General features: G+C 41.1%; 1 protein-coding gene across 1 annotated transcript; it reads left to right on the top strand.

Annotated features, from left to right (window-relative positions):
• The first annotated feature begins 5,040 nt into the window (after positions 1–5,040).
• Positions 5,041–8,482, top strand: ucn3l (urocortin 3, like). The gene is made up of 2 exons (XM_046336000.1): positions 5,041–5,955; positions 6,262–8,482. The coding sequence occupies exon 2, from the start codon at positions 6,268–6,270 to the stop codon at positions 6,727–6,729; it is 462 nt and encodes a 153-aa protein (XP_046191956.1). The 5' UTR covers positions 5,041–5,955; positions 6,262–6,267; the 3' UTR covers positions 6,730–8,482.
• The last annotated feature ends 2,793 nt before the right edge of the window (positions 8,483–11,275 follow it).

Raw genomic sequence — 11,275 nt, forward strand, 5'->3', positions numbered from 1 at the left:
TTGCAAAACAGTGTGTTTTAATCAATTATTTGGTGACGTGAATATATTTTGTAGTTCTTTCTGAAAAGGATAACTTTTTAAATGTTTCACTATTTAAAATGTTCCTGAAATTCATGGAGGATGGTCCTCTCCTTCCTCCTCTGAGGAGCCTCCCCTGTGTGTGTGTGTGTGTGTGTGTACGTGCATACGTGTGTGTATGTGTATAAGTGTGTGTATACGTGCATGTGTACATGCGTGGGTGTGTACGTGGGTGCGTGTCGTGACCTATTTTTTGCACTTGTATTTGGACGGCTACTTTGAATCTTGGCTAAGTAACTGGTCTAAATGCTGCCGTGTTGGCTCTCTCAGGACTCTCTCCCTGCTTGGGCCACTGAATTCCCTATTGAGAGAATCTCTCACCAACCCACACACATACACTCACTCTCTTTCCCACGCTCTTCCCTCACTTTTTGTCTCTCTTCTCACAATTATCATAATATCCCCTTTTCCAAAACTCTCTCCATCCCTCCTTTCCCCCTAGCTCACATTACACAACCCTATCACCTACCGTACATAAAGCACCAGTATCCCACCAGGCTTAAGGCTAAAACACCCGGGGGTGGCTGACTACCCACCTGCCTGCCTGCCTTGCCACCTCTCTCTACCACATATGTCCCCGCAACAGGGGGTGACATCATGCAGGCTGAGGGCCAGAAGAGAGCCCAGCAAGGTAACAGAGTATTTGTATTTGTTAGAGGAGAGGACACACCGTCTACGCTCGGTAGCAGGGGAATCCTGCTTGAAATAGGTTGATAGAATGGATGGAAGGGGATTGATAAAGGAACAGACTTGACTTATTAATTTTACAATATTGTTACGTTAATAGCTGACAAATTCAAAATGTCGTTCACAACAAAGGGAACTAACAAAGACAAATCACTTTGACAACTAAAACAAACCAGAAAGGGGTTCTGAAAGTCACCCCTGTGGGTGCCCACTGAAAGTTAATAAAGCCACTAGTAAGGATTTCTAAAATACACCCACCATAGATGCCCACTAGGTTTGCCTCCGAAAAGCCAAACTAAAAGAAAAACCCACAACAACTTAGGATAGGGAATAAAAAGACTATGAACCAAAATAAACAGGGGAAACCTCAAAACTCGGGCTTCTTTCAAACTTAAATAGGTTGTGCTCGAAATTGCGCCTCAGCTGACGTGAAGTGTAGCTCTCCCAACATCTCTCAAGCTCAACTGGAGCATGGTAAAAAAAAATGTTTATGTTTACATACTCCCAGGAATGTCATGCATGATGGATCTCTATCTTCCCTACAGAAAATACACTAACCTTCACACATCTATATTACCTGGACCAGCCACTCTTAAATATCACCTGGGCCAGCCACTCCTAAATATCACCTTGGCCAGCCACTTTTAAATATCACCTGGGCCAGCACAGGTGTAACACCTCTCGACTAACGAGATGGACAAGCCAGCACAAGCATAACACCTCCCGAATAACGAGATGGACAAGCCAGCACAGGTATAACACCTCCAACTAACGAGATGGACAAGCCAGCAGAGGTGTAACACCTCCAACTAACGAGATGGACAAGCCAGCACAGGTATAACACCTCCGACTAACGAGATGGACAAGCCAGCACAGGTGTAACACCTCCAACTAACGAGATGGACAAGCCAGCAGAGGTGTAACACCTCCAACTAACAAGATGGACAAGCCAGCACAGGTGTAACACCTCCGACTAACGAGATGGACAAGCCAGCACAGGTGTAACACCTCCGACTAACGAGATGGACAAGCCAGCACAGGTGTAACACCTCAGACTAACGAGATGGACAAGCCAGCACAGGTGTAACACCTCCAACTAACAATATGGACAAGCCAGCACAGGTGTAACACCTCCGACTAACGAGATGGACAAGCCAGCACAGGTGTAACACCTCCAACTAACAATATGGACAAGCCAGCACAGGTGTAACACCTCCGACTAACAATATGGACAAGCCAGCACAGGTGTAACACCTCCAACTAACAATATGGACAAGCCAGCACAGGTGTAACACCTCCGACTAACGAGATGGACAAGCCAGCACAGGTGTAACACCTCCAACTAACAATATGGACAAGCCAGCACAGGTGTAACACCTCCGACTAACAATATGGACAAGCCAGCACAGGTGTAACACCTCCAACTAACAATATGGACAAGCCAGCACAGGTGTAACACCTCCGACTAACGAGATGGACAAGCGAGCACAGGTGTACCACCACCCGACTAATGAGATGGATAAGCCAGCACAGGTGTAACACATACTTACTAACAAGGTGACACCAATCGGTGCACCCTATGTGCTAACATGCTGTCTTGAAATATAAATGAAAAAACAAAACCGGTAACAAAATTTTAAAAAATCTATATATATCACAAACAGTGTTATTGATCAGTGTCTTAAGAACAGGCAAGGACACCAACTCCCCTAACTTTAATATCTTTTGAAGCATGTTCCAGGATGAAGGGGCATTATGGGAAAAATATTGTTTCCCATCTCAGTTCTAGCCTAAGGAACAGACAAGCAACAGACATATATATATATATATATATATATATATATATATATATATATATATATATATATATATATATAGTTAAAGGAATAAGTCAAATCTGTTCCTTTACACAGTGCCTTCAGAAAGTATTCACACCCCTTGACTTACTCCACATTTTGTTGTGATACAGCCTGAATTCAAAATGGTTTAAACATATTTTTTTCACTATACATGATACCCAATAATGACAAAGTGAAAACGTTTATATTTTTGTCTTTTTTTTTAAAATGAAATATATTTTTAAAATATCTAATTTACGTATGTATTCACACCCCTGAGTCAATACTTTGTAGAAGCACCTTTGGCAGTGTTTACAGCTGTGAGTCCTGGATTGTGCAATAGCTGTCTATTATCATTTTCAAAACGATTCAAGCTCTGTCAAATTGGTTGTTGATCATTGCTAGACAACCATCTTCAGGTCTTGCCATATATCTATAAGTAGATTAAAGTCAAAACTGTAACTCTGCCACTCAGGAACATTCACTGTCTTCTTGATAGGCAACTCCAGTGTATATTTGGCCTTGTGTTTTAGGTTTTTGTCCTGCTAAAAGGTGAATTAAATCTCCCAGTGTCTGGTGGAAAGAAGACTGAACCAGGTTTTCCTCTAGGATTCTGCCTGTGCTTAGCTGCATTCCATTTATCTTTTAACCTGAACAACTCCCCAGTCCGTAATTATTAAAAGCATACCCATAACATGATGCAGCCACCACTATGCTTGAAAATATGGAGAGTGGTACTCAGTAATGTGTTGTATTGGAATTGCCCGAAACATATCACACTGACTAGCTCAGTCACTTCGTTCACAGTCGCTGCTGTCCTTGTCTGTTCCTAAGGCTAGAACTGAGATGGGGAAACAATATTTTTCCCATAATGCCCCGTGATCCTGGAACATGCTTCAAAAGATATTAAAGTTAGGGGAGTTAGTGTCCTTGCCTGTTTTTAAGAGTTTGATCGATAACACTGTTTGTGATAGCTGCAGTTGTTTCTAATATTTAATTGTATCCATAACTTGTGACAGTTTGTATTTTGGGTGTAGTTTGTAAATGTTTTATGTACATGCTGCTATTTCCCTGTTTTGCCTTCTTGCCAGGTCACCCTTCCAAAAGAGGTTCTTAACCTCAATGGGTCTTACCTGGTTAAATAAAATAAAAAAACGTATTCAGGACAAAAAGTTAATTGGTTTTCCACATTTTTACCAGTACTACTTAAGTTAGCCTTGTTGCAAACAGGACACATGTTATGGAATATTTGTATTGTGTACAGGCTTCCTTCTTTTCACTCTGTCATTTAGGTTAGTATTGTGGAGTAACTACACTGTTGTTGATCCATCCTCAGTTTTCTCCTATCACAGCCATTACACTCTGTAACTGTTTTAAAGTCACCATTGGCCTCATGGTGAAATCCCTGTGTGGTTTCCTTCCTTTCTGACAACTGAGTTAGGAAGCACGCCTGTATCTTTGTAGTAACTGGGTGTATTGACACACCATCCAAAGTTTAATTATTAACTTCACCATGTAGGTAAAATGTAATATGTCAAATGTATGTAACCAAAAAGCTGTAAAAACAACAACAAAAAAGATTTTTGTCTTCTGAAGATGGAGGTTGATGGATGGGTTGATTTAAAAAAGAATATTGAAACAAAGTCACCGTGCTCAAAGGGATATTCAATGTCTGTTTATTTCATACCAATCTACCAATTGGTGCCCTTCTTTGCGAGGTATTGGAAAACCTCCCTGGTCTTTGTGGTTAAATCTGTTTGAAATGGTGTTTTAATGGATCCATGCAACTTATTATGTGACTGATTTAAGCACATTTTTACTCATGAACTGATTTAGTCTTGCCGTAACAAAGGGGTTGAATACTTATTTTTTATTGATTTGTAAAAATGTCGACAAACATAGTTCAACTTTGATTTCTGCGTATTGTGTGTAGGCCAGTGACAAAACAAATCTAAATGTAATCCTGTAACAACAGAATGTGGAAAAAGACAAGGGGTGTGAATACTTTCTGAAGGCGCTGTATATGTCACTGAACACACTCTTTTATCGAACGCGCCTTACAGTTTGTGACACGTGTTAATTGAACTCGTTGCTTTAGCACCATGCTCTTACCAAGTGAGTCACACGGAACCTTAGTGAATTAACAGCAGCAGAGGTCAACAATAAAGCATGCTTGATGACATATTTCCTGAATTAAGCATTTTGATACAATCACCTCAAAACCAAAGACGGACTAGGATTTATCCAGCCTAATGGGCATAATGGGCAGCAACCATATGGGCACACAGTGTGGATGAGCCTGTCTGCCTGCTGAGATGAACGCTGTCCTTGCCTATACAGTCACCCAAGTCACGACTCGGTTCGGACGCTACAGACGTTTTAGTGAGAACACTGATTTTTGGGATGTCTCCTGGTCTGATACACAGCGCTGTAGCTCTGCGGTTGAAAGTGACGAAAAAAATGACATCTTTACCTTAAACTGACGGATTATGTTAATTATATACTCTTAAGGATAGGAGATAAGCTCAAGGAACTTTAAATGAAAGCTCATGAAGTGGACCTGTTGTTTGCCTCATGGAATATTCCAAGACATCTTTTAGTTCCCTCTATCCTTCCTCATGCCTACTCTGATCTGTGCAACGCCCCTACCCTATAGCCTGTAAAAACAAGATAACCTCCTAAAAAGTTATTTTTAATACAAGTATTTATTTGTCTTGATTGGCAGATCTTTTTTAATCAAGAGAATCAAGGTCCAAGGGTAAACATCTGAAAATATTGTTCGGAAGGTTGTGCACGGCGCAATGGAAAGCATGGTGCGCATGGAGCTGTCCATGGGACTGAATGCCATAGCATCAACAAGTAGTGAGCTTTTAATTTTCTAGGCTACTCACGAGCGCTATGTTGAAACTATTGGAAAAACATGACATTGGCTGACACAATATGGTTATAACGTTTGAAACTGCAAATAGCTTTGTAGGATAAATCGGATGTGTTACAAAAGTATCAGAAGGGATGACGAAATGGATCATTGCAAGGGGGTATCAACGCATCAGAGTCCGTGTGTGATCTTTGAGAGAGAGACCAAAAATGTCAATCCTATGACGTTAGTTCTGGCGCACGAATGAATTCCGAACGAATGGACGTGCGAGCCAAATTCGTGATCAGAAGACGCGGAAAGAACAAGGCGAGAACGAGGTTGGGAGATCAGGGAAGCCCGAATTTTAAAACGCTGGGATTGTCAATATTTTATAGCCTATTCAATTGTTATCTATAGTGTTTTTCTTTGTTTGTACTGGTCACACGTGACTTTCTGGCGGAAACTGTCTTCTAGAATTACAGTGCACGGAACTTGGTAAGTTATTTTGTTGATCTGGCACATTTCCGTGTGCTCAAATCATGAATATAGTTACATATTTCAATACCATTCACTTAATGTATTGATCTTATCATTTTTAAACCATAAAGTGTTGCTTTATATCCTTTACAATAGGGAAGACAATAACGCATACAACGGATCTACTCGTTTGGACTATTGTCTTTACGCATGGTGAACATGGACAGGGTTATATTTGTCAGATATCTGGGAACTTTTAAAGTTTAGTGACCAATAAACGAATAAACGTTCTCTCTCTCTCTCTCGCTCTCTCCGACCGCTTAGGACGTCATGATGCCGTTCCTAAGAACCCTGGTTGTGCTGGCTGTCCTCTGCGCGCCAACCTCCAGCCTCTGTCTCAGACTGTACCAGAGCGACTACAACCTCCTCTGTGACGATGACATACTAGCTGAGGTCCAGACGAACGACGTTCCCAGTGACACGTTCCCAGTGTCGGAAAGCTTGGGCTCCCTCTTCAAGTCTGGAGACACTCTCTCCTCCGCAGAGTCGCGGGAGAAAAGGACATCGACTTACCCCGCCAACTACAGGTTTCTCAGTCAGACGCAGCTAAGGAGTAAGATGTTCCAGAACAGCATTAATAATGATCGGCTACGCAAGTTTACCCTGTCTCTAGATGTGCCCACCAACATCATGAACATTCTCTTTGACATCCAAAAGTCCAAGAACCTGCGCGCAAAAGCGGCCGACAACGCGCGTCTGATGGCGCAGATTGGACGAAGGAAGAGACAGTAGACTATCTCTCCGACGGTTGAAGCCGCTACCCTGATTATCCATTACATATTAGATTTTCACTCTGACAAATACGTTTTGCTGGAAGTTTTATTTTTACTCAAATCAAACTTTCAGATGCAGTATTTGTGAGATGTTTTTTTTCTGTGGGTATGATCTAACAAATTTAAATACGAAACATAGGGATTATTGAGATTTACTTTTCTGAAGTACAATTGGATTGTTTACTGTACAGGCCTATTCCATTTTAGAATCCCTGAAATTGAATGAAAATCAAAATACAATTCAAGATCATTTTGAACTAGTCTACACACTGAATGATGTTAATTTCTGTTCAGAATATACATTTCAATTCATTAAAATGAAAGTACTTTCAAGATAAGGTTAGGCCCTTTAAAGATCTACAACTTCTAGTCTTCCACTGGACCAGGAAATGTGGTGTAATGAGAGGGGTCTTTGAAATTAGATAAGGCAAATGAGGAAATATGTCAATTGCATATGCATAAAATCAGTGGGTAAAGTGTAATTAGCCTGTCAATGGAAATGGTTTGCATTTCTTCTCATTTGTGCCCGCGTTTTATAGGAAAAGCAAGGCATACATATGCTTGAAATACAGGGCAGTACGGTACAATACAAATTATGTGAACAAATTGCTTTCATTGAAATTCGCACGCATGTTGCGGCATATTTAGTGTAAAGAGAAGCGAGTTAGCCTATATACCTTTGAATAGACGCTAGAATGTGAAATTATTAGTTATTCAGTTATTTCAAGGAAAATGCATGGTAGCCTCAATGTTTGATCATCAAATATCTGTTATTTTTATACACAAAGGGATTATTTTTCCTCAAATAAAAGCAGATGAATTAAACGTTGTCTTCAATAACGGCCATTTTCACATTTAGAAGGTGTTGTAATTTAGGTGTTAGGCATAATCAAGTCAGTCAGTCAGCCAATGGAAAACAACAGCTTTAACAACAGTCTATATGAACTAAATATATTATCGTCCCTATATATGCTATAGCATATAGGTGTGTTACACACACACACACACACACACACACACACACACACACACACACACACACACACACACACACACACACACACACACACACACACACACACACACACACACACACACACACACACACACACACACACACACACACACACACACACACACACATTTCCTCCTCTCTAAATATTTTAGAGGCATTTAAAGATGTTATTTATTATTACATTGTATTATATTAAATATTGCATTTATTATGACAACAAGTGAGCCTATATGCAAACTTGAATGTGTGAACCAGCTTCAGGTTAAGATTTAGGCAGCTCCAGCTTCAGGTTAGTTTGGCAGCTCTGCAGACTGGTCACTAGCTGGCACAGCCACAAAGTGGAAAGATCTGATTTTATACCTAACCCCAGTGACGACCCGTCATTCAGGGCTGGTGGGACAGAGAACCACTTGTTTTGAGCCCCACTTGTTTTGAGCCCCACTTGTTTTGAGACCCACTTGTTTTGAGACTCACTTGTTTTGAGACCCACTTGTTTTGAGACCCACTTGTTTTGAGACCCACTTGTTTTGAGACTCACTTGTTTTGAGACCCACTTGTTTTGAGACCCACTTGTTTTGAGACCCACATTTTTTGCCCAAAAATTGGCTTTGCCTGTATTGCATGTTATTTTGTGTCAGATATCAGTTTTCAAACAATGTAAAAAAAAGATGTATATCATTGAGTTAATAAAGCTGCATACAAAGATGGTCTCTTTTTTGTTTTCTTGAGTAAGGCAGCTACAAAATGCAGGTGTTTCAGGCGATCTCAGCTTTCTGTGGTGGTAGGGCAAGCCAGCAGAAAATACGGACTGTTGCGTCATGATTGGCTCAGTGTTCTGTCACTCATGGGGACATCCTGGTAACTTTGAGAAAACACACTTTATATCAGAGTTGTCTCAAAATGGCAATGCATATTCATGACATGAGGCTAGTAGCATAGCATCTCTCTCGATTGAATACAGGAGGGTGAAGTCAACAACCCTCGTTGAATATTCTAAATAAGATGACAATATTGACATGCATTAATACACCAATCCAAACAAAGGATAGGCGGAAGCTCGACAGCCCGCTGTGCCTCTTTGTGGACAATGACTCCCATTGTTGGGGCAGAGAGACATGTATCTTGTCAGTATATCCATAATCTTTGCTACAATTAAATTACATTTCATTGCATTTTCATTGCTGCTGCGATGGCACACTGGTATTTCTCCCAATAGATATCAGTTTATTGTTGGTCTGTAATCTGAGGGAAATATGTGTCTCTAATATGGTCAGACATTTGGCAGGAGGTTAGGAAGTGGAGCTCAGTTTCCACCTCATTTTGTGGGCAGTGTGCCCATAGCCTATGGCGTCCTCTCGCAATAGCAAGGCTATGTTCACTGAGCCTGTACATAGTCTAAGCTTTCCTTAATTTTGGGTCAGTCACAGTGGTCAGGTATTGGTGTTTTACATTGTAAACGGAGGATGCTTTTGTGAAGTCTTGGTTGGTGAGCGGACCTCAGACCTCACAACCACAAAGGGCAATAACTGATTCAAGTATTTTTTGGGAGGGTGTAGAGGCCCTTCTTGCCTTGTCTCTCAGATTGTTCACAGCTTTGTGGAAGTTACCTTGTGGTGCCGATGTTTAGGATGAATTATGTATAGTTTTTTTGCGTGCTCTACGGCAATAGTGTCTAGATGGTATTTGTGGTCCTTGCAACTGGACCTTTTTTGGAACACCATTATTTTTGTCTTACTGAGATTTACTGTCAGGGCCCAGATCTGACATAATCTGTGCAGAAGATCTAGGTGCTGCTGTAGGCCCTCCTTGGTTGGGAACAGAAGCATCAGATCGTCAGCAAACAGAAGACATTTGACTTCAGATTCTAGTAGGGTGAGTCTGGGTGCTGCAGACTGTTCTAGAGCCCTCGCCAATTTGTTGATATATCTGTTGAAAAGGGTGGGGCTTAAGGTGCATCCCTGTTTCACCCACGACCCTGTGGAAAGATGTGTGTGTTGTTTGCCAATTTTAACTGCACACTTGTTGTTTGTGAACATGGATTTTATAATGTCGTATGTTTTTCTCCCAACACCACTTTCCATCAGTTTGTATAGCAGACCCCGAGTCAAAAGCATGAGAAGACTTTGCCTTTGTTTTGGATTTGTTTGTTTGTAAATTAGGGTGTGCAGGGTGAATACATGGTCTGTCATACGGTAATTTGGTAAAAGCCAATTCGACATTTTCTCACTACATTGTTATCACTGAAGAAATGTATGAGTTTGCTGTTAATGATAATGCAGAGGATTTTCCCAAGGTTGCTGTTGACGCATATCCCACAGTAGTTATTGGGGTCAACTTTGTCTCCACTTTTGTGGATTGGGGTGATCAGTCCTTGGTCTCAGGCTGTTGGTGGTAGGTGCAGACATTTCAGCTGCCCTGGCGCCAGATAGGCAAACTGTTGCCATTTCATGTGTCCGAAGGTTACAAACTCCCACCACGTCTCCGTGGGCCTGGAGAAGAAATCAAGTGCACTATGCTACCGCTGGCCAATCAGATTGCTCAGATGACCGAGTCTGTAGTAAGGTAGCAGGCATAAAAGAAAGCTACGGCAAAATTGATACTGTGAGATTTCAAAACGTTTAAAACCATGACTAGAGAGAAACTGCCAACGAATACAACAAAGAGCTGCTGTGTTTATGAGTGAGTTCATGTTTAAGTTCTTACTCAGCACTGTCAACACTTTGTATTCAACACTTTTATAACCCATAAAATGTGCGTTCTTGCTATTTCCACTCAACGCTACAACAATCAGCACAGCAGTAATGAATGAGTAGGGATGTGTATTGATAGGCTGGCGTTGTTATTATTACCGGCTTGGGTCTTTTTTTATATTGAGGAATATTTCACTTTCTCTATTCATATGAGTAACAACATTAATTTCTGCATGAGACAGAAATAATGCAGTGCGACTCGACTTTCGCCATCAGCTGGAAGACGGTGTCCCTTTTTGGTCAGTGTCAGTGGAGAAAGGGGAGAGCGGAGGGATGTTGAGAGACGGACCCTCAGTCTGCTGCTCTGTCCCTCAGATGCAGGCACCATCGGCTCAGTAAAATAAAAAGCAAATTATTTAAATGTATGCTCACTCAGCTGTGCCTCACAAGTAATACAACAATGGATCTATTACCGGTGTGATCATATAGCCTACCTCAAATTTTGAAATATAATTTTCCCGAAAAACAATGCATTGGCTGGTCAATTCAAGCAAAGCCAGTATGCGGTGATAATGTATTGGGCCTATAGCTTACTGCACAAACCTCATTGCTACAGTACTGTTTTTAATTGGTTAATGTTGCATAGGCTTACATTTTTTACAGTCATGTTCATAAACAAATCAGAGCGGTAGATCTCGGCATGCATTTTGACTCAGAAAGTTATCTTGACTCAAAAAAGGTTGTTGACCACTGATCTACGCGCAGCTCACTACCCCCCTGCTACACATCATTACCTTTGA

This window comes from Oncorhynchus gorbuscha, unplaced genomic scaffold (assembly GCF_021184085.1).
Source record: "Oncorhynchus gorbuscha isolate QuinsamMale2020 ecotype Even-year unplaced genomic scaffold, OgorEven_v1.0 Un_scaffold_894, whole genome shotgun sequence".
NCBI lineage: Eukaryota > Metazoa > Chordata > Actinopteri > Salmoniformes > Salmonidae > Oncorhynchus > Oncorhynchus gorbuscha.